This window comes from Amblyomma americanum, chromosome 1 (assembly GCF_052857255.1).
Source record: "Amblyomma americanum isolate KBUSLIRL-KWMA chromosome 1, ASM5285725v1, whole genome shotgun sequence".
Taxonomy (NCBI): Eukaryota; Metazoa; Arthropoda; class Arachnida; order Ixodida; family Ixodidae; genus Amblyomma; species Amblyomma americanum.
In genome coordinates this window covers 257,472,481-257,495,005 of record NC_135497.1, presented here as the reverse complement: position 1 = coordinate 257,495,005, position 22,525 = coordinate 257,472,481, and the positions used below count along the sequence as shown (strand labels likewise).

The following is a 22,525-nucleotide window of genomic DNA, read 5'->3' as shown; positions in this document are numbered from 1 at the left end:
GCAGACTTATTTTGCCACCAGTAAAAACAGCAATTTTCGTTTGCATTTTGAAGCGTTATGTGCACCTTCAAAATAGAAGTTAAAACTTCCACGATCCTTGAAATGTTTTGTCGATAAATCCCGGGAATTAGATGTAGCTATTTCCATCAATTACGACACATTTTACGAAATTTTACACATCCCTGCAAAATAAACCACCCGTATTTTGCACTCAGAAGCCAACAAATTGTCTTACTTAAGACGTGGATATACTATTTAGGTGGAAGAATATTTAATTTTGATGGAAACAAAAAGTGGAGTCTGAACGGATTAACAAAATCCTTTGAAAGGAAAAGAAATTTTGGTTTCTTGGGATGATGGCAAACAACTACTGCAGTACAAAAACCTTCGACCACAGGTTGATAAGGGACCTTCAAGGAGATTTCAAGGTGCAACAACGGCAACCAGGAGCCAGGTGCAGGAAGAAACTACCCTTCTAGCTGCATGGCTTGAAACAGCTCCATCTGTGAACATACAGCTAAACCATCACTTTAAGCATGAAACTTTAGCTGGAAGGGCAGAAATAAAACCTGTAGAGGCACTGATAAAAGCTTTTATTAGAAGAGCACAGCTCTGTTGGGGCTGTCAGATAAAATATGCTGCACACACAGCATGTACAGTCTTTATGTACAGGTGGGCTCCCGGCGTATTCTTTCTTCACAGTGTCTTGCACTCTATAGTAGTGTCTGCATTTGTTATCACTCAGGGGTGACTCAGTACCTCATCAAGGAAAATTCGGTCGGCAGGCCGTGTGTTAAACAACTGTTGAAAAAAAAAAGGAAGACTATGCTGAGTGCAGGCACTCCCATGTGATCAAATGAATAAGACCTGTTTCATTCACGGGAAGTGTTTGCGGATCATGGAATCCCAAGAATAATTTATAGAGTTCGCATTTTTTTTCAAATGTGGTGTCCTCTAGGAAGCATACCAAAATTTGTCCGCTACACAACTGGTGGGAAACAAATGCATGTGGGCACTGCTGTGCACACTACTGGCACAATCCACTTCAGCAAGGCACCAACTGCTCATGTGAAGCAGCAGATGTGCACTTTTAGCTGTTGACTGCTCTTGTCGCTAGCACAAATTGCACATGTGTGGCGTAAGCTGGCAATTTGTTTTCAGCCAGTGGGTTGCAGGCATCCCTAAGAGTCTTGGACATTTCGAGTTCATAATCGCATCATATTCTTTGAAGTCCCGTTTATCCAGCATAGCAAACCATTTTTCATTATATCGAGTGGAACTATTTTAAGGCAGCAAACCGAAACCAATACTATATGGCCAAAGACTGCACTCTCCTCGACTCAGTGACGACGTCACAAACATCACTGAAAAAAAATTGTGCACAGGTTAAACGGCTGAAACAGTGACTGAACGGTACCCCATGCACAAAATGCCTCAGATGACCTGACACAAAGTGCAGTGGTGGTCCAGCCAATCTTAGATTTGGAGCAATTTTTGGAGCAGGAAAAAAGGCTGTTTAGTAGCAATTTAAAAGCAGCCACATTACCATTTTGTAGCAGTTCTGTAGCACAAAATTATGAGCTTTGGATCAGTTGGAGCAGGAGAAAAGTAAATACATGGCATTTGGTACAGCTTATTACTACTGCACAATTGTTCAGTATTTTTTTAGAGCAAATAGACAGAAGCAAGACAGACTGACGCAGCATAGCCATTTAGCTCGTGTGCCCATAGCAGGAAACTATGGTATGTTGCAAACAGACTTTATTTGCCTATGTAAATAGCACTTTTACACTAGTGAGAACTGTTTTATGGAATAAAACAATAAAAAAGTGATTAGAAATGCCAAAAAACAATTTTGTGCAGTCGGCAATAAGAGAATGACTAGACATACATAGCTGTATCAAAAGTACAAATAACTTTGCTATTTAGACGTGCCTACATGCAACATCTGAGCATGTCTTGTTTACACTGTAAAATAAGCTTTAAAACATAAACAATGATTTTATCTATTTATGCCACACATATTGCACAATGAAAATACGGAAAGTTCTTTCCGTCAGTGGCTTTTGCTACTTCTTTTTTTCAGCTCGTCAAGCTCGAGAAGTTCAGTACCCAGGCAAGCATTCCCTTCAGCTAACAACAGTTGCCCACTGTGGACCTGCTCCATGCTGTTGTGAGCGAAGCCAGTAGAGTGTCTCTTCTGCGTGTTTAAGTAATGCACGGCATGATGCAACCCTTTCATTTAAGCTCTTTTTCATCGTTCCATAGCAATGGCGTTGTGCTGGGTCTGTGGTTGCAGGCTTCCTCACCTCCGAATCTTCACTTTCCTTTTAAAGCCTATCTGCATAACATGTCCTTGCCTTCTTTACACATCGGACCAGCTTAGGTGACGGGGGTACTTTGACGGCACCCCGTTATACCTTTGCAAATACGTCTTAACCTGCTGTAGTCCATTCAGGCTATTAGGAGACATGGCCCTCAAGAAGACGCTTATTTTTACTGAATCCTCTCTCGCAATCTGCATTACCGTGCAGGAGAGCCACGAGGGCTTTCACAAGTTTTGCAAGCAGTGGGTACTTTTGGTCACTAGCAGCTGATTTCCGTTGAAATACTTTAGCCCATGAGCTGTCAATCCTTTCAGGCATTGCAATTTCGCTGCTCTTCACTGGATCGCATTTCAGCATGTACCATTCATCAATTAATGAAGACACTTCATTCAGCTGTAGCACTTGATGCAGTTCTGAACCAAGGTATCGCACTGAGCGGGCTTCCAAGTCTGCATCTGTGAAGTGCAAGTCAAGAATGCTTGCATGTTACAGCAGTTTGTTTTCAAGAGGTAGCTTTTGTACCAGGTAGCTTTTGCACCAAGTCTTGTGAGCATGCTATGTAAAAAGTGCGGGCCCCAAGCCGCAAACGCTTTCTTTCAGGGATATCCCAGGTCCACATTGCATCATCTGTATCCATACCCAACTCGGGCTTTGTCTTACACAGTGTGGAGTCTTGCAGGTTAAGGCTCCTCGGATTATCAAGTCTTGCCCTGGTAGGCTTCACTGCGTAAGAAGCGGCTAGGAACTCGCTGAATTAATAACAATTCCGCATGAAGAATGTGCAAAAGTGGTCCTTGTTTCTGAAACAGCTTCTGAAAGTCAGTGAATAGCTCAGCACAGTTCTTCAGGAAAAGTATCTTAGCATAGAGTGGTTTCTGCGAGAATACCGCCGCCAGTTTGTTATGAAGACTTTGGGTGGCAGACCGCTGGCCAGTCTTGTTTGCTTTTTCAAAGTAGTCCTTAATGGTATCAAACCGCTCTTGAAAACGACACAGTGATTCTTGTAAAGTCAGCCACCTGTTCGACATATGTCGCAAAAACACATGCGAAGGAATACCTAGGACTTCCTGGCTTTCTCTGAATAGCTCTGAGCGGACAGCAGATCTGAAGTAATCGTAACCATTTTTTACCACTTCTTCCACATCAGATCCAAAAGCATCTAAGCCCTTTGCAAAAGCATTGTAGACTTTGTGTAAACTGCAGTGGCCGACATCATTGATGTCGGATGCTGTTCTAGCTTTCTTCTGACATTCTTCATGACGTTAGGACCGTCACTAAAGAAACAAATGATGCCCTGTTGTGGCACTTGAACAAGTGCATCTTCTACACAGCCGAGAATGATCTCAGCGGTGGCCCGTCCAAGATTATATGACTGGACATGTTCCACGACAACATGCTGTTCTGCTTCAGAGAAGAACCTCACAAGCACATCAAGTTACTGCACTCGGTGTTCAAGTTAGAATTCTATTCATGATAGAATAGAAAACACCCAGATGACATAGTTCAATCCACCACTTTTGAATCGAAATATGGGCCTAGTCCATCAGACAATGCGTGACAGCTTCGACCTGCCACATCTGAAGCCCTTGGCAACACTGCCGTCTGAGAACATTGTGTGGTAGATTTCCGTTGTGGTGTCACCCCATGAAAATGGGATGCACTAGGTTGTGATAGACATGGCAAAAAATGTTGCTTTGGCCTTGCAAACTTGATCTTGTAGAGAGGTGCTAGATGCTCCTGGTGAAAAGTTCAAAGCCGCTTGAACCAATTTAGCAGGCTGGAGGTTTCCATTTTTGCCTCTGTTCTTTCCAGTCGCATGGATGTGTTTCTCCATTGTCGCATGACATTTTACTGCAGCAATACCGTGTTGTGAGCAATCAATAGTGCAACTGCAGACAACACAGAGTGCTTGTGTGTGTTCAACTCCATTTTTGCACCAAAGATGAATGGGGTCATTGCTGTCAATTTCATTGAGCACAGACTCCTTGAACTTTGTACTTTGCCCTAGAAAGAACAAGAAAATACACCAGTTAACTTATTTTCTAGAATTGAGAATTAGGACACCAACAACTCTAATAACAAAAAATCACCTTTCCCAATAATCGCACTGGCGACATTCTTTCCCAGTACACCAAGCTAAAAAGTAAATTATATGAATACTGTTTCCTTACACTTGAACATTGTTTACTCTTGAACTTCATATTAATTCTTGTGCAGCAAAAGAAACACGCCGTCGCAATACTATCAGCCCTTCCGTTAGTATGTGACCTACAAGAGCTGGCATCATACTGTAGTCTGAAACTATAGTGAACTAGAATACTGGTCTAGTGGCGTGAACGGGAGGGCGCGGGCGTGCTCTTTGGCGTAGAAGCCACCAGATGGCGCCACTGCAACTTTTTCTAGCAGCGCCGTCGCTGCTGCTTCAGGAGCTTGTGTATGTTTCTCCGCATCGTCCTAACGATGGGGTGCATAATACGCTCCTAGTTAAGAAACTTGCATGCTATTGGCTTCAACTAACTTCAACGTAACCTCCTAGGCACCTTTTTTTCCTCACCATGCATTTTTGCATGTGCGCTTTTGCGCATTTTTGCGATGATGAAAAATCGCGTCGCTCTATATCGTCTGCTACCGACAGAGGGCAATGCGAAATGCTCATAGTTTTGCTGGTGGATGTAATTTGTTTAGGTGCATCTCTTACTATGCTGATTTTGTTCACATGCGACTATTGAGCTACCTTAGTGATTCATCTGTGAGGGCACTGTACGAGTGATCTCCTAAATAACTTTTCCTGAAGCGGTTCAGCAGCCCCAGAAACACATTTTATTCACAAAAATTTACCCACAATTAAAAACAATTTCAAACCAATTTTAGGCAAGGCTTGCCTTGCAAGTGCAAATATTTGTTAGTTATATCGATATTAATGGCGCAAAAGCAACTGAGGCTATGATGCGCCAAACACACGGTTAGAGCTTTTGTTAAAGGTTACGCTTTTTATATCTAAAGTTTGTATAAAACATTGGCTTCTCTGAGAAACTTAAAAATGCTTGAAAAATCAACCAGTGCTTGATCTCCTAAAAGTAACATGGGGTGTAGTGGGATGTATTCATTGTACAATGTTGTGAAATATTTTTTCCTCAGTTGTTCCAGTTTTGTGCATACAATTAAAATGTGAATTACTGTGAGTTCATCGCCACACATTTCGCAGAGAGGTTTGTCTTTTTTTGTCAGTAAGAAGTTGTGAGTAAGGTGTGTGTGTCCAATGCGTAGTCGACACAAAATAACTTCTATGAAACGTTCCTGATGTTTACATGATTTGTGAAAAAACGGCCGTGGCTTAGCTTGGTTAAGCCTGGTGATTGCGAAGCAATAGTGTGTTATTCTCGGATCAGCTGGTAGTATGGCTGGTGGTAGTCTTGGGTTATGCTAGTGTTACGACTTACAGTGAATCATCATCTAAGAGGAAGTCATCCGTCGAATCCGTGTATGCCGGGAGTTAGGCCGCCGTTGGTGGCTACCGCCTCGCCTCGCGACGGCGTGAGATGGGGCCCCGTTTTTACACAGCTGGTGTGACGTCACACCGACCGTAGCGCCCCTGGTGAGAGGAGCGGGAGTTACGCCGCCGTTGGTGGCTACCGCCTCGCCTCGCGACGGTGTGAGATGGGCCCCGTTTTTACACAGCTGGTGTGACGTCACTCTAGGTCACGTGGTGTGACGTCACGCAGTGAGGTCACGCTAAAGGTCAATGGTGCCTACCACCGCCTCGCCACGGAACGGGCTGAAGTGCGACCTAAAGTAGTATTGCTTCGCAATAAAAAAATAGCAAATCTTGGCTTCCTGGCAGGCACATTCTTCGAGGAACCAGCCGAAATTATGTGCAATGGAATTTCACCCTAACAGGTCCTTTCCAGGTCTAAGCGCACCGATTAATCTTCTGGTACTAAGAATCTTTTTACTTCCGGTCGTTCAAAAATGGAAAGCGGTTTTGTTATGCAAAAAGTAGTGATAGCTAGGCACTACTTACAGCAATGAGCTCGGCTGCCAAATTTTCACAGTGGCCAGAGAGCCAGATCTCTGCTTTTGCCTTGAACACCTGCACAATATCAAGGGTACTTACTGTCTGCATGTAGCTTTATAGGAGGCTAAAGCATGCCACATAAGTATTTTCCAGGTCAGCTACAATTTGTAGAGGGGGCCCTGCAGAGGAACGAAAGTCACCCTTGTCGTTCATGCGAGTGAACTCGGCTGGCTTGAGTTCGTTGTCGCTTCTTTGGTGATTAGAAGCAAATTCAGACAGCCTTCACAGCTTGTCTTCAAAACGTCATCTTTTTTTTTTTGCGACATAACCAAGCAGCTAACAATACGGAACAGCGCTAACAATACGTGCGCACATTGACGAGACGTACATACACATGAGCGCTCGTGTGTACTATCGATCGCGATGGGAAGAAATGCGAACCCGGCGCCTACGCGCTCCGCTGTTGGAATAGCTTTTGATCACGCTTTTACCTCGGTGGTAAGAAAAGAAAAAGACATTAGAGTCATCCTAGAAAGCATTACGGACGACTCTGGCATCCTTTAGCTACCACCGAAGTAAAAGCGCAATCAAAAGCAATGCGAACAGCGGAGCGCCTATAGGCTCCGCTCTGTTCACGTTTCTTTCGATCGCCCCTTACCTATTGTCTCTGCACCCTCGAATTGTTAGCGCTGTGTTTTAAGAATGATCCACCACCAACACGCCCAAGCTTCGCCATTAGAATATTAGCCGCCTTTCACTTGGCGCTACAGTGCAAGTAGAGTGGCATGGCGGTATTTTCAGAATTAAGTGCCGTGCCTGCTGCATCTGCATGTTGCGCCTGCATCTAGAGTTTATCATCAAGCTCCTGCGTGTCACTGGGACAGCTTTGCTGGCCAGCATCTGCCTACAAAATGGCAATGAGGATGCCAGGCTCGAGGTTTCCCGTAGAAACTGAGTGGGAAAGGTTGTTAAGTGCAAGGCAGATTCCAGTATAACTAGGAATGTCTGCTCAGGCGCTGGGTATGGGTATTGCAGCCGGAACGAAGACTGGCGCACAATTCAGTTAAGATGCCCGGCTGGATCCTGGCTCACTCTACTTGTCATCAGGTAACTGAAACCTACACGTTCTATTAGGTAATCCAACAGTGACAACACGTTCGCTATAGACAGTGTCGCACGCACTCCTGAAGCTGTCGACTAGCTTATAAAAGTTTTTCATTCCATTACTCGTTTTCCCACGCACTCAGCTAGGTGCGACAGAAATAAGTGAACCTTAACAGACGTGCAGGAAGAAGACGAAGACACCGAGCTGTGTGGATGTATTCTACATGGGCTCTCGCTTCACAGCCAACTTTTGGCGGAAATACTGCATTCTCTGAGCTGCCGTTTTTGGGAAATCTTCGGAGCATTGCCCCGTACCCGCGAACAGCAGTTCTGGCAAGTCAACGCCCTTTTCTGTGTGCCTCACGGACTTCTCTACACGCTGCCGTGCCCTCAGGGCCCTGGGCCCTGCGCTCGCTTGTTCGAGCCAGCCGGCCGCTCACACGACCTCAACTATGAACTACACCGTCGTGGGGGATGACATTTCACCCGCGGAGCTGGCGTCCGGAGAATGGGAAACCGTTCTTCGCCTACAAGACCACGCCCGGCGCCTGCAGCAAGACGCCGCCAACGATGACTCCAGCGTTCCTGCCAAGAAGAAACGGAAGCCACCCGCTATCAAAAGGCGAGTGCCGCTACCGCAACTCCCAAAGAGCGACTACAAAATAGTCTGCCGTCCGCGAGGCTGGAACTTAAACGACTTTGCGCCACGCCAACTCGAACTCGCCATGTGCGCGGCAGCCAAGGTTCCTCTTCAGGCCGCACTAACTGAAGACACCATGCGTGTTAATTCTAATAACAACACGCTCACTCTAAGCACCCCGGCACGCCAGCGAGCTGCAATGTACTCCGAAGTCAAAGCGTTCCAGCTTGGAGATCACACCTATGAAGTGGCGACGTATGTAGCAGCGCCAGACGACTCAGTCAGAGGTGTTATTTATCAAGCCTACGACGGAAGCTCACCGGAGGAAGTCCGACAAGGCTTCATTAATCGCAACCCGGGTGTCGTGATCCTGGACGCTCGTCAGCTGGGTCATTCAAAAACGATCCAGATAACATTCCAAGGGAACAAAGTTCCGAGCCAGATCTACTATTGGGGATCCGTATTCCATGTGCACCCTTTCCGGGAACAAGTCGAAACCTGCTACAACTGCAGGAGAGTCGGACATAGAGCCGACGTCTGCTACAGACCCAAAGCCAACCTGTGCCACCGATGTGGCGAGAACCATCCTGCACCTCCTGATGGGGAGCCACTCACATGTAAACCCGACTGCATCGTGTGCCATGGGGCACACCACACCGGGAGCCGGAATTGCAAGCACCGCCTCGTGGTCTGGAGACAACAACCACATAGGCTTAACGAGGGTGCGGCCCAGCATCACGTGGAAGGTGCGGCCCAACATCACGTGGAGCATCACCCGAGATCCAGGCACCGATCTTTGAGCCGGGCGAGGAACCAAACATGGAACCAGGGCAGAGATAGATCCAGTTCTTTCCCGCTGCTGAGTGGGGCGGCTGATGGAGAGAAGAGCATAAGTTCAGACCGAGGCAGAAGCAGCAGCCGAACCAACAGAAAGGTGAACTGGCCAAATCCGGCCTCCCAACAGATGAGCGCTCGGGAGAAGGAACTTATAGAACAATTCCACAAAGAGCTTAAGGCGCGTGACGAGGAAAACGCCAGACTAAAGAAAGAAATGGCGGAGCTTCGTCGACTTGTCATAGCCTCGAGAGAGCAAAGAGCACAGTCACAGCAAACACCTGTGCAAGCCCCTCTTAAAGCACCCATTCCCGCATGCGAGGCTATGGAAACAGAAACGCACCGCAGTTAAAAGACCCCCTCCCCCCGCGGAGAATACCCAAAACAAACGAGCTGCCGAAGCCTCTGCAGGCGATGTACCTCAGCCGGCTACGCCCGCTCCATTAAGAGCTGACCCTAATGCAATCACTACAAGAGTGGATAGCATTTAGAACAAGGTAGACAGCCTAGAGGTTAGAGTAGGAAACTTAGAGGCTAAGGTAGATGCCTTAGCACTGGAATTCAGACCGTTCCAAACTCAAGTAATGTCTATGTTCCAACAAGTGATGGAGAAGCTGACCGCATTGGAGAACAGCTTAACATCATTACAGCAAAGAGTGGATCACCAATATGGCCCCGTCGCAACAAATTGAGGTATGGCAGTGGAATTGCAGAGGCTTCCGGCGCAAACGGGGGAATCTGCATTCAAGCACAACAACGTCCACCAGACATTATTGCTCTACAAGAAGCTAGTGGCGCGGTCAAATTACCGGGCTATAAGGCGTTTCTTCCGCCAGGATATGATGCCGGCTCAATTACGAGCGTGTCCACCGCCGTATTATTGCAACGCAATATTACTGCTCTACAGCACTCCATAGAAAGTTCAAAGGAAGACTACGTCCTCCTTGAGATTTTATTCAAGAAACGAGGAGATACAACTTTGTTTCTGCTTAATGTATATAGCACACCCAAGGATAAGGGTACCGGTATACCGGAATTACTTATCAAGACTCTGAAACTAGCGACTAAAGCCCAGCTATTAATAGTAGGGGACTTTAACGCACCACACCCGGAATGGGGATGCACTAGAGCCGGTCCCAAAGGCAGCAGGGTATGGCAAGTGGTCCAAAATCTAGGCCTAACTGTCCTGAACAACCCCCAAGAAATCACGAGACTAGGCAACAGTATATGTAAAGCACGTCGCCAGACCTAACCCTGGCAAAGAACATACAAAACCGAACATGGACTAACACAGGACACACGCTAGGCAGTGACCATTACATTATATCTACCACCTTTGAGACAGCAAAGCATAAATCAGTCTTCAACAAAGTAAAAATTATGGACTGGGACAAGTTCAGGGTAATAAGAGAACAAAGACAAAAAGATGAAAGCACAGACCCAGTAATTGAACATCTCGGGGACTGGGTGGAATCACTAAAAATGGACATTAAGGCTACCACAGCCGAAATCGGCATGGAAGAAGGACAAGTCACTGACTCTAGGTTATTGCATATGTGGGAAGCACATTTCAGCTTGCAAAACCGCTGGAAGAGGAACAAACACAACAAAAATCTTAAAAAGAGAATTGCACAGTTGCAGAGACTAATTGAAAAATATACTCTAGAGCTTCAACACAAACAATGGGAGCAAATTTGCGACCGCATGAATGGCAAGCTCGAGTGCAGGAAAACTTGGCATCTGCTAAGGCACCTTCTTGACCCCACAGAGGCTAAATCAACTAAACGAGGTCAACTTACGAGATTAGTGCATCAGTATCAAGGCACCACAGAGGAGTTCTTAACGGAACTACGAGATCAATACTTAAACACAACCCCAGATGGACCGCTGCCAAACTATCAGGGAACACCAAACGAGGACTTGGACGCTGAGATTACGGAGTCGAAAGTGTGGCTTGCCATGGGGCAACTACGCACCACGTCTGCAGTCGGGCCTGACGGTGTTACTAACAAAGCACTTAGAAACTTGGACGCAGGGTCAGTGACAGCACTCACTGATCTCATGAACAAATACTGGACAGACGGAAACATTCCACAAGAATGGAAACATGCAAAGATTACATTCATTTCAAAGCCAGGCAAGAAATTGTGTATAAAGAATGTACGCCCAATCTCTTTAACATCCTGCTTAGGAAAGTTAATGGAACATATAATTCTCAATCGGCTACAAGAATATGCTGAGGACAATAACTTACTCCCTAACTCCATGCTAGGCTTCAGGGCTAATCTTTCTACCCAAGATGTTATGCTGCAACTCAAGGCAGACATAATAGACATGGAACGCAGCAGAGGAACTAAAGCCATATTAGGCTTGGATTTGAACAAGGCGTTTGATAATGTCACGCACGATGCTATCTTAAGGAATCTCTCGGACATCAACCCAGGGGAAAGAACTTTCCAGTACATCATGTCATTTCTCAGTAACAGAACGGCAGAGATAGCAGTGGGAGAGATTAAATCAGACTGTATCTCACTTGGAGGTAAAGGAACGCCACAGGGCTCAGTCCTGTCACCCTTCCTTTTTAATCTCTCACTAATTAAAATTCCTTCTAAATTAGCAGCCATCCCGGGGCTGCAACACACATTCTACGCAGATGATATCACTTTATGGACCACAACTGGTAGCGATGGTCAGATAGAGGATACCCTGCAACAAGCTGTAGACAATACAAGACCTGGCGGGTAAAGCAGGGCTAACCTGCTCGCCCTCCAAGTCCGAATTATTTCTAATCAGATACAAACCAAGGGGCCCTCGAGCAAAAAATTACAAACCTCCGCCTCCACTGAAAATCTGGGTGGAAGGGCTCCCTGTAAAGGAAGTTCAAACTATAAGAATCCTAGGACTCTTGCTTCAGTCGAACCGGAAGAACAAGGAAACACTAGAAAAACTCCAGACAACCGTCAATATGACGGTAAGACTAATTAGACGAATTGCAAGCAAAAGGAAGGGAGTGAAGGAGACAACTTTACAAAATAGTACAAGCATTTGTAATAAGCAGGCTTGTCTACGCACTCCCATACTTAAAATTAGACAGTAGTGAAAAAGCCAACGTAGAGTCTATGATTAGAACAGCATACAAGGTAGCATTAGGGCTACCGAACTCTACCTCCACCGAAAGGTTTCTGGGCTTGGGAGTACACAACACCTTAGACGAGCTTACAGAGGCACACTTAACGATGCAGAGAGGCCGGCTTTCCCGTACCAAAGCAGGAAGAACCATACTTGATCGTTTAGGACTAGGCATACAGTTGCCACCCCAAGATACCAAAACACAGATACCTAAACGCATCGCTAAGGTAATAAGAGTTAAGCCACTAGCTAAGAATATGCATCCTGCTCACCACGAGGGGAGAAGAAGGACTAGGGCAAAAGCTCTACACAACATATACAACCAAGATGAACATGCAGTATATGTAGATGCCGCAGAATATTCCCAGAAACAAGCGTTCGCACTAACGGCGGTGGATACGCAAGGTAGACTGATAGTCTCCGGCACTACCATAACGAAATCCTCGGAAACGGCAGAAGAGGCGACAATCGCCCTTGCTATCATTAACACAGAAGCTACTACCATACTCAGCGACTCTAAATTTGCCATACGCAATTATGCGAGGGGCAGAATTTCTCAGGCAGCAATGAGCATATTGGGTTAAACCAAAGACTTAGACAGAATTATTGAATTGATATGGGTCCTGGCTCACTCGGGGAACCCTGGTAACGAAGCGGCACACGTAACAGCTCGAGGATTCATCAGCCGAGCAGGGGACGCTGTCGTTGCTGAGAGTTTTTCGAACGACGGCCTATCATCTTTTCACGATATTACTATTCATTTTAAACTTGAAAGGAGGATATTCCTTCCTCCAGACAAAGCCTTTAATAAAGAGCAGGAGACCACTTGGAGGCGACTCCAGACGCGATCCTTCATGACGCCTTGCCTGTTGTCAAAATTCTACCCCGGTGAATACGACCCTGCATGTACATTATGTGGTGATTTAGCCACTTATGATCACCTATTGTGGAATTGTAAAGAGGAGCTGCCCCCGAAATCTCTAATACAGGTTCCTACTCTCGAGCAGTGGGAGGCCGTGTTGGTCAGCTCAGACTTGGGAGTTCAAACACGGGTCATTGAATGGGCTACCCAGGTCGCTGTCAGCCGTGGACTGATAGCCACCTAGCACGGATAGTCTACATTCTGCCTTTTCTGACGAAGTAAATGTTTTCCAATCCAACAGACGTGCAGAATTGGGACCTAGAACACCAGCAGTGAGGCGCGAAAAAGCAAGTGTTGAGCCGTTCCTACTGCCCGGCCAGCACGGCGGCAGAGGCGCGGAGCTAGAAAAAAGCGCGGTAGCGCCCCTTGCGGCGAAGAGAGGCGTTTTGCTTCAGCCGCTCCGCTGCCGCGCACCTCCGTTCGCACCACTAGACCAGTATTCTAGTTCACTATACCTGAAACTAACTTACCCTACATGCTAGCGGCAATCGCATAACAAAGAACTAGTCTCCAGAGCCGTAGACGTCTGCCGCGCGAGAAGTGTCCAAAGTTCGGCCGGTGCACCACACAAACTACGGGGCAATTGACTACCGTAGAGTTACTGTATAAGTGAGCATAATGAGTAACTCTAGACTACAGCGAATTTGCGCGCCTCCGCCGCCGGCAACGCAAACATAGGCTGCCGCTTCTTTCAAGCAAAATAATTTCTGCGAGATAAAGCGATACCTAAATAGTACATTTTATGAAAAACAATGTCCACTGTCAAACGTTAAACAGGAACGAGAGCTCCAATGCTTCACAAGCTCAGCTGAGTACACGGCTACCGGCGGCCCTGTGCTCGCATCGCAGCCAACGGCGCCGCCGACATAAGCGTATTTTCTTCTTTGTATACAATATGCGATAAGCGACAACGACGATAAAAAAATATTTCGGCTAGCGAGCGTCGGCGATTGGTTCCGAAGTGCCGTCAGCTTTAGCTTTGAAGTGAACCGGAAAAGGCCTAGCAACAATATCGGCGCTCTCGAGCGAACAAGACCAGAAATGTTTTCGCTCGTAGATGCCGACCTCCCCGGTGCTAATCGCGTGAAAGTATCGCCGAAGACATTGTTTTATAATACTACTCCTTCACGCTATATATGCCGCAGACTATGTCGTTTCATGACGTTTGCTTCGCTGTCGCTTTAGTAGCAACGCGGTAGTACACGTTTGCACGATGCGATTCACCGACAACTTGTTTGGGTCGCTGCAATGTAATCGCCGGCGAGTTTCAACTTTGTGATAACAGCTTTCGCGACAACAACGCAAGCGCCTAATGAAGAGACCATACTTACGTTTGCTCATTCTTCGAACCGCGTGTTGGCGATTTCCCGTTGCTCAACGCTGGATGAATGCGCAGGAAACTTATAGACAAGGGACAAGCCATAGCCTGACAAGCAAGCCAACAAGCAAGCTGATCGGCGTGCGTGGGGCTGGTTGCCAGAACAAGAACAAATAGAAGCTATAAGCGTTCTACGGTTGTGTTATGGTTAAATTAGCAAGGAAAAGGTGGCGCACTTGGCGCAAGTTGCACATCGTTGGGCAGCGAGGCGCAGACAAGTAGAATTGTAGCAGAATGGCGCAAATGGTGCAGTTGGACCACCACTGAAAGTGGGAAAATTTTGTGCAGCGAGCATTAGTCAACGTGCAGGCAATGTCTGCGACATCCCAAATATAATGTTGCCCGTGGAAATCACCCGAAATGACACATTTCTGCTAAACTTTGTGGAAATGACCCATGTGGGGAGGAGAACCTACAGCAAAGGTTTGATTTGAATATGTGAACCTTGAGAAGCCCTCAGAGTTGCTCTTTGAGAGGTCCATTTGGTGCTTGTGCAAGTGACCACCACAATCTTTTTCCAATTCTAGCTTTCAATGCTGTCCAAGAAAAAGTCAAGTAACAAAATTTCTTTTTTTGCGTGTGTGTGGCTTTAGTGGTCATTAATATTTCATCCCCAATAACGCACTAGCTGCGCAGTCCAACAAAATGTGTACATGGCTCACTCTTGACATCACAGGTTCAACTTAAGGGGGGACGAGGGTCTTCAAACTAACTTTTTTATTTAAGGCTAGAATCTCATGAAATTTTGCACACAGATGCGTTTTTCTCTTCTGATTCCAAAAATGTAATCATAATTGAGCTCATGGTCTTAGATCAAAAGTTATCTTACAAAGCCTAGAGTGTAGTTAGATAATATCTTATGCAGTTTTAATTAACTTTCTAATTGAGTTTTGTTGGTTTTAATTGCATGAATTGACAGCCGGAGAGTTCCCATACCCGATGACTTTCTTCGTTTTTCTCTAAGGGCATGTCATCCTGATATATTATGTCGAGAGTAAAAGGTCACAGTATTTGACACTGCAACTCGTTAAGCTAATTGCACATTGCTATTTATGCGTGGCCTAAACAAAAAAGTAAGAATATCATCGGGTACCTTCTTTCTCTCCGAAGAAAACGGTACCAAGGTTATTCTTGTGAGACAAAATGAAGTTATCAAAATCCTGCGTAAGGCTGAGGAGATTGACCAAAAATATGAAACTGAGAAAAATGCATTTGAAGTTTGATCATACATTATAAGATGAATGGTCGGTAGCTTCACTGTGATATTTCCCACCAAAAAGGACATGTTCTTCCCATTTTCAAAACTGTCTCCGGATTCTAAATATGTAAACTAAAACTGAAGGTATCACAGACAACCTAAGGTCAAGATGGCAAATGCCATTAGGAAGAGAGCAAAATTTGTGAACTTGAAATCTAGCCAAGACAGTGGCAATACTTTTTTAATGTCTTGCCAATTATTACATGAGGGCTGCAAAAGCTCAGTAACTAAACAGTTCCCGTGCATGATGACGGTGATTTGCACTTGTCCTGGGCTGTAGTCTGGAGTGGTTCGTTGGAGATCTACACCTGCCTGGGGCTGTAGTCTGTAGACCCGTCTCCACTGCACCTCGTAGAGAGACTTTTTTTTTGTCTGCATTATTTCTCAAAAAGGCTGTTGTTTTCTTCTTCAGCCTTCTCTGGTCCTTTTCAAGGCTGCGACGAAGGATGTTGCAGCCTGCAGTGTAGCTGAGGCTGCGTTGCCAACTTTGCACCTATGCCGGGGTTGATCATGTCTGCGTGTTCCGTGCGCACGGCAATCTCCTCCGCTGTGTAAAACTCCGTGTCGTGTCGACAAAATATGCTGTGACCGGACCTGGATTCTGGGGAAAATTGATCAGGCGTTGGGGCGGGCGACGCTAGCCGAGGCTTCGAACAATCCTCATCCGGCACAGTCGAACATCGCACAGGCGACGAAGCAGTCGACACTCGCTTTAACTTCGAACAATCCTCATCCGGCACGGTCAAACATCGCACAGGCGACGAAGCAGGTGCTTGAAGGCACAAACATTTCGAAAATGCGTTTTTCTCAAAACCAATTTTTTGGTCATATTTGGCTATTCTAAGACTCGCGTCCCCCCTTAAAGGCATGCGCACGAGGTACAAGAATATGCATCACAGGATGGAAAGAAAGGGCTGCATTTATGGTTCCAAGAATAAAGAGGAATCCTGGTGTTGCACTGGACGCATCTGAGTGCAGCGCAATGCTATTTTTCTCCTGCAGTACTTTTCTTCATTCGATGTCTTCAAATACAAAGCTTTGTGGCGTCACAACTTGCAGCTTGTCGTAGAAGCCAATAAAGTTGCCATCGCCCGGATGAATGAGCCAGGAACATGTAGTGCAAGAAAAAAAAAACTTCCTTCTGGATTTCTGCTGCTACTGTGCCAATTTTAAATGTTTAAGGGAGACTAAACTGACACATTAGGTGTGTGGAAAAAGACGATCTTGTTACTTTTGCTCTCCAGCGCGCGCGCGCACACGCACACAATTAGAAAGCACATGGGTATTAAATTACCAGGCAGAAGAAGTGCAAAAGGGCACAGTTCCATCAGTTAAAGCTCAAGCGACCGTGACTGGCAACCTTTTCTAGCTTGTTTTCTGAGCAAGCACCATGACAACTACTAAGCCTTGAACTTCTTTCTATTTGGGCTAGATGGTTCATTTCGATCCAGAAAAGAAAACAGTAGCGCCGAAAAACACACAGACACAATAGAAGAACGATGTAGGACGAGAGCTCGTCCTTGCACACATTAACCTTCCAACTCCTGACCGAGACAGCAGTGTCGATTTGGGAACTGCATTAGCCTATAAACTTCAAGTGTCCAAGTGCTGCTGCCAGCATGTCACCAGGACGTACTTCCCAGCTAGGTATCGCTATGTGCCAGTTCAGTTTGCCCAAGCACATAGCACTGCCATCATGGGAGTGCACCAGATGTCCCTTGTGCAAGTCATCACTTGGCTCAGAGGCAACCTTGCTCACTTTTCCAATGATGTCGCGGGCATCAGCGCTGACGTACGGTGGAAACTGGACCCTTGCGTTACGAATGCGCTGGTACGTCTCCTGCGAGGTCTCAGATTCGCAAGGCAGCTTGCCAACCAGGAACTCCTAGATGAGCATGCACAGGGCCCAGTGGTCAACTTTCTCATTGTACACAGTGCCCTCAATCATCTCTGGTGGCAGGTAGTCCAGTGTGCCGCACATGGTCGCTCGTCTGCAGACCGGTTGCAAGAACCACAATTAGAGGCCTATGAACCGCAATTAAATGCATGAAAGGATGCTAAAGCAGTCTCTTTGCTTCTGCTGCCAGAGGATAAGTCTTACTGGCCAATTGGCCAGTCCACACAAACAGAAGGAAATTCAGAACAGAACAAGAAAAGAGGATGGCATCGCAATTCTCTGGGCAATGACAGAAGGCTATTTGCAAAATGTGGATAGAAAAAGCAAGGGGGTACTGCACTGTTACTTCCTATGCGCAATTTTAACGAAAATGGTGAAAAAACAAGTCGACCATCTAAAATGAGGACACACACTGAAATACAAAACTTTGACATGAGCACACCATGCACATTTCCCTACGGGAAACTTCTGTGTAGACATTGCGGTTTCGAACTTTTTAAAACATTAAGAACAGTCAACTGAATTCCCTCTTCAATTCTGGGTCAAGCAGTGCACCTTCAGAACTATTTGAAACCTTGGAGACCTAATGAATAAATCTTGCACCGTTGAAAAATGCTACCAATATGGCCCGAAACTATGGTTCAATACAGCAGCCGATAATGATGAAGACACTATACTGCCTTACACAATGGCCAACACAAAAAAAACTTAGGGGACACTTGCGCTCACCTTATGACTATGACTTGATAGCATTAAAAAGTCCCTATGATTGCTTGTGGGTCCCTTGGTGCACCCTTTCACAGACATCAACACACTTGCTGCCATAACAAACTGCTTTATAACACATCATTGTCCATATCAACTGGTAATACTAATTCGTGACCTTAATTAATGATTCCACTTGGTCGCCTGTTTTCAGCAAAACTACTTTTCTGTGCCACTACCCTCTTTACCAGTCAGGATGATCCAGTAAAACCGATACAGAAACCGGGTTTTCTGTTGAGCGGGACCTTTGAACCTAACGAGTTAAAACTGGCCACATGAATAGGTGCCACCTGTAGCTACTGGTGGCATCAATGATTGATAATAGCCAGCAACAAAAAAAAAAATGCAGAAGAAATATATAGCTAAAGCCTCCAATTTTGTGTAGCCGAAAGATTAAAATTCCAAGAATGAAAAATAAGGAATCTGCAACATGCTGTGGGAAGCCTCCCGCATGTTAATGCGAGTGACCTTTCACGCGGCAGACGTCTCCTCTGCTTCGCTTCTTCGTGCTCTGCACTGCCCAGTTCTGTGCCCATTCGTCTTTTTTCCCTCTTTAAATGCCTTCTCTTTATCAACAACCTGCACCGCGTTCTTTCCACATTTGCAGCAACTCTCTTGACAGTGTGTGCTGGGTGCTTCACCTCAATGACACCTGTCGACAAATTTGCTTTTCTCACACCTCTCAAATTTGGTGAGAGCTTCTGTGGTTATGAGCAGAGTTTTGCAACTGTTTTCCCCACACCACTCTTAAAGGGAAGCTGAAACGGTTTTCAAATCGCATGAAACGCTGTGTGTAATTTTTTTCCCGATTCTATCCGCAAACAGAGCTGCAATCGCTTCTTAAAAACCCGCCGCCGGCACGCCCTCGTCGCTTCTGGAAGCGCCGGGTGGGGGGACGGCAGAGATGGAGAACTGGCGGAAGTGACGCCATTCACGAAGAGTCGGCCGGCCGTCCGGCTGCGCTTGCTCCGCTGCGGCCCGCGCTTTGGCGAACGACAGATCAACGCAACCTTCTGCCAGTGCCGTTTGCTTTCTCTCGTTCCAGCGTTCCGTGTAAGAAGCCTGCATATAAACCAGTTTTGGTATGGTACTCCTTTCGAACAGCACTCAGCAAACAGCTTGGTAGAATCCGTCGGTTGTTCTCCCCCAGCCTCTTCCACGTTAACCAAACAATCTGGTGGTACGCAGCATGCCGAAACTGCCTGCACAAAATATGTGCTGCAATATTTCTCTTTTCGTTATATTACTTTCTTACCTGTTTGTAAACTCTTTGCCTTTTCCAGCTGGTTCACATCCACGCTGAGCTAAGGCCACTTCCAGCACTGTCTTTAAGGCAAACAGTCTTAAACTTTTTTGAGGTCGTTACGCACTGTGTGCCTTTTTGCTTTTTCCTGATTGCTTGCACCTCATGGCAGTATAAGCAATTCTCTTAATCTTTCATCAGCGCACAGCACATGCAGCTGCACCTAACTGAACAAAAAACCGATTATATAAGCTTAGTATACCTGAGCAAAGCAAAGATTTTCATTCATGAGCGCTTGGTCATGGCTGAAGATCGACAATGGCGTCAGAATTCATACAAATTTGTCCTTGAGTCAGAACGGCAAAGTGGTCGAGCAGCGGTATGCATATATCTGCCACAAGTAATTCTGCTGGTTATCTCGATACACCGCAGCAGCAACTATATCTCGCAGCATACTAGTTTTGATGAGCAGCACTGCGAGCTCCGAAATTTCCGGCTTGCTTAGCTTCTTATCAGGTGGTGGCACCAGCTTTCTGCTTAGTCTGTAGTTCTCAATGATTTCGGAATAGGTTTGCGCGCGCTCGTCCAAATTCCGACAGTTTGGCGGTTCCACAGTTACCTGGAAACAAAGATTATGGGAATGCGCTGCTTACACCGGAGTCGACGAAGATATTGATAGCAAAGAAAGCTGGGAAGCCCTGCTGCGCAGCGAAGAACCCGCTCGGCAGAAACAAGCCAATCCGCCTGGCGGCTGACGCCGCGAAGAGACAAAATCTATTTGTTAGCCTTTAGTCACGGAGGCTCCGGCCCCCGCCCTCCAGGCCTGCATGCCGGGGGCGGTGAGTAGTAAGGGGTCCCCATTTCCGGTGGAAATGAAAGCTGTCATCCACCCATCCATCCAGTCGAGATTTCCAACACGTGAAAATGCCGCGAATTGACTTTCGCTGCCGGCGCACTCCGCGGTGTCGATCGTTGGTTCCGCCGTTTTCTGAAGCTGCTGATGGCTCGAACATGCATGGTGAAAGTCCATACTGTTCAACACTGCTTGAATTATCCATAATTTCTAAAACGTAGTCCTTAAAAGCCCGCTGAAGCAACGCGCTACGCAGCAAAGCCGTCGGTGCCGGCCGGAGATCCCCGTGGATGACGTCACGACGGTCCCGACCAATCGCGGGCAAGAGCGGCATTCGTTCGGCGCCCTGAGGCGATGGGGCGAGTTTTCTTCTAAAAACAGCTTTTTGCGTTTATTTCCGCTCTTTTTGAATGAGATATTCGGTTTCTGCGGACTAAAAGCTACAAAATGACGTAGAGAACTCATTTTTTTCGAAAAGTGCTTCAGCTTCCCTTTAATGCTATTTGTGGAGCGCCAGCCACATGATCCTGCAGACGTCGAACAAGTCCAGGATTCTAGGACATCAACTTTAACCCTTTGACACGCTATGTACACAATTGTGGACAAACACAATTTGCAGGTTTTTCTGGTAGCATGCTGCACCTAGCATTGGTGTCCTTGTTTTAGGTGAATTGTGCCTCTTTCATGTCTAAAATAAGGTGGTTTACTGTGCAAAGAAGAGAATGGAGTTAATAACATTTCGCGCAACAGTGGGAGGGGTAGCATGTCTCCCACCATTTTTATGCAGCCACATTTTGCCCTAAGTAAAAGAATCTGCTTTTTAACACATTTTCAAAAGTAATGTACATTTTTGAAATAGCAATTGATTTCATGCTCCTTCGGGTGTTTTCCAGGTGGGTCATGAAATTTGGATGTCAAGATTTTGGTTAATTATGACACTTTCCATAAAATATTGTACGTCCCTATAAAAAATTAACTGCTGGTATTTGGCACTGCAAATCCAACCAGTTGTCTTTCTTATGACCTGTAAATGCTATTTACGTGAAAAAATATTGGTTTTCGGTGGAAACAGAACGGCGTGTGAAAGTGTTAATTGTGACGCAACTGTGAAATATTGTAAGGTACTGTATGGGGTAACTCTGTGTCCAGCCGGCCGGAAAGGAGAGCTTCCGTGCCGGCTACATGCAGGCATTATTCAAGTACGCAACACATTTCCCCAACCCGTGGCGCAGAGTCGCAGCCACGGCAGGTCCAGACGAAATAGGCAACGGCAGGGCACGCTAGGAAATAATTTATTACCCTAACGCGAGGCAAAGCACACTGCGGAAGAATGTTCTATCCGTAAAATAGATGTTCAGTAGCTCACCAAGTCGTTGACGTCGACCGGCAATGGGTTCGGGGGCCGGCGGGCAGCAAAAGGGTTCCTCGGGGCAGTCAGGTCAGGTTCGGCGGCGAGAGACTCTTTCCTGCCGCGAGTTCCCCCTTTTATCCCCTCGGACATTGGCTCCCTAGCAGGCAATCGTTGCCATCAGGTTTAGGCATACAACCCTCTCCGCAGATGGCAGCGCGCTGCCGTAACGTCACGCCAGTGCTGGGGTGGAAATAAGCAGAGTCGCAGGGGTGCCTTCTCTCCACATTCCTGGTGGCCAGCGTGCACGGGGAAGTCACGATCGCCGCTGGCGTAGGGGACGAGGGGGGATACCAGTGCATCCCACATCCTCGCCTCCTTAAGAAGCCTCCTGAACACAGAAACAGGCACAAACAGCTTTACTAGATTTCAGTGGACCACAGGTCCAGGTCCATTTCTAGCCCCTCCGCGGGTATGGCCTCTGCTTCTTTGTCGGGCGCCTGCGGTGCCGCAGCAACCAGCGCAGGGGCCGGCAGCTTGGGGTCCGGGTCCAGGGCCTCATCACTCGGGGCAGGAGGCGACACTGCCGAAGACGGAGGAGCCACCGCGGCCGAGGACCGCGGGCCAAGGTTCGGATCAGGCGGGCTGCCGGCATGGCAGGCGGTGACCTGTAGTAGCCACTCCGCAAACTCGGCCTTGCGGCCCGCCCGCATCAGCATCTGATGGGCCGCAGCGCTGTGGACAGCCGCCACCCTATGTTTATCGTCCCGGGTAGTGGCCCCGCCTTGTGTGTCTTTTCGTGGAGCAGCACG

The 22,525-nt window shown here is 46.8% G+C and overlaps 1 protein-coding gene, 1 long non-coding RNA gene and 1 pseudogene across 2 annotated transcripts in view; all 3 read right to left on the bottom strand.

Moving 5' to 3' along the window:
- The window catches only part of LOC144114991 (uncharacterized), a 462,217-nt gene that overhangs the window by 415,761 nt on the left and 23,931 nt on the right, over positions 1-22,525 (bottom strand). The gene's annotated exons all lie outside the window — the stretch shown is intronic.
- Positions 1,734-17,588, bottom strand: LOC144116436 (uncharacterized; annotated as a pseudogene).
- LOC144114989 (uncharacterized) lies at positions 22,118-22,438 on the bottom strand. The gene has a single exon (XM_077649088.1). The coding sequence runs from the start codon at positions 22,430-22,432 to the stop codon at positions 22,136-22,138; it is 297 nt and encodes a 98-aa protein (XP_077505214.1). The 5' UTR covers positions 22,433-22,438; the 3' UTR covers positions 22,118-22,135.

Bases quoted from the DNA above. Each gene is read 5' to 3' on its own strand.
- LOC144114989 (XM_077649088.1), bottom strand. From the start codon at position 22,432: ATGCTGATGCGGGCGGGCCGCAAGGCCGAGTTTGCGGAGTGGCTACTA.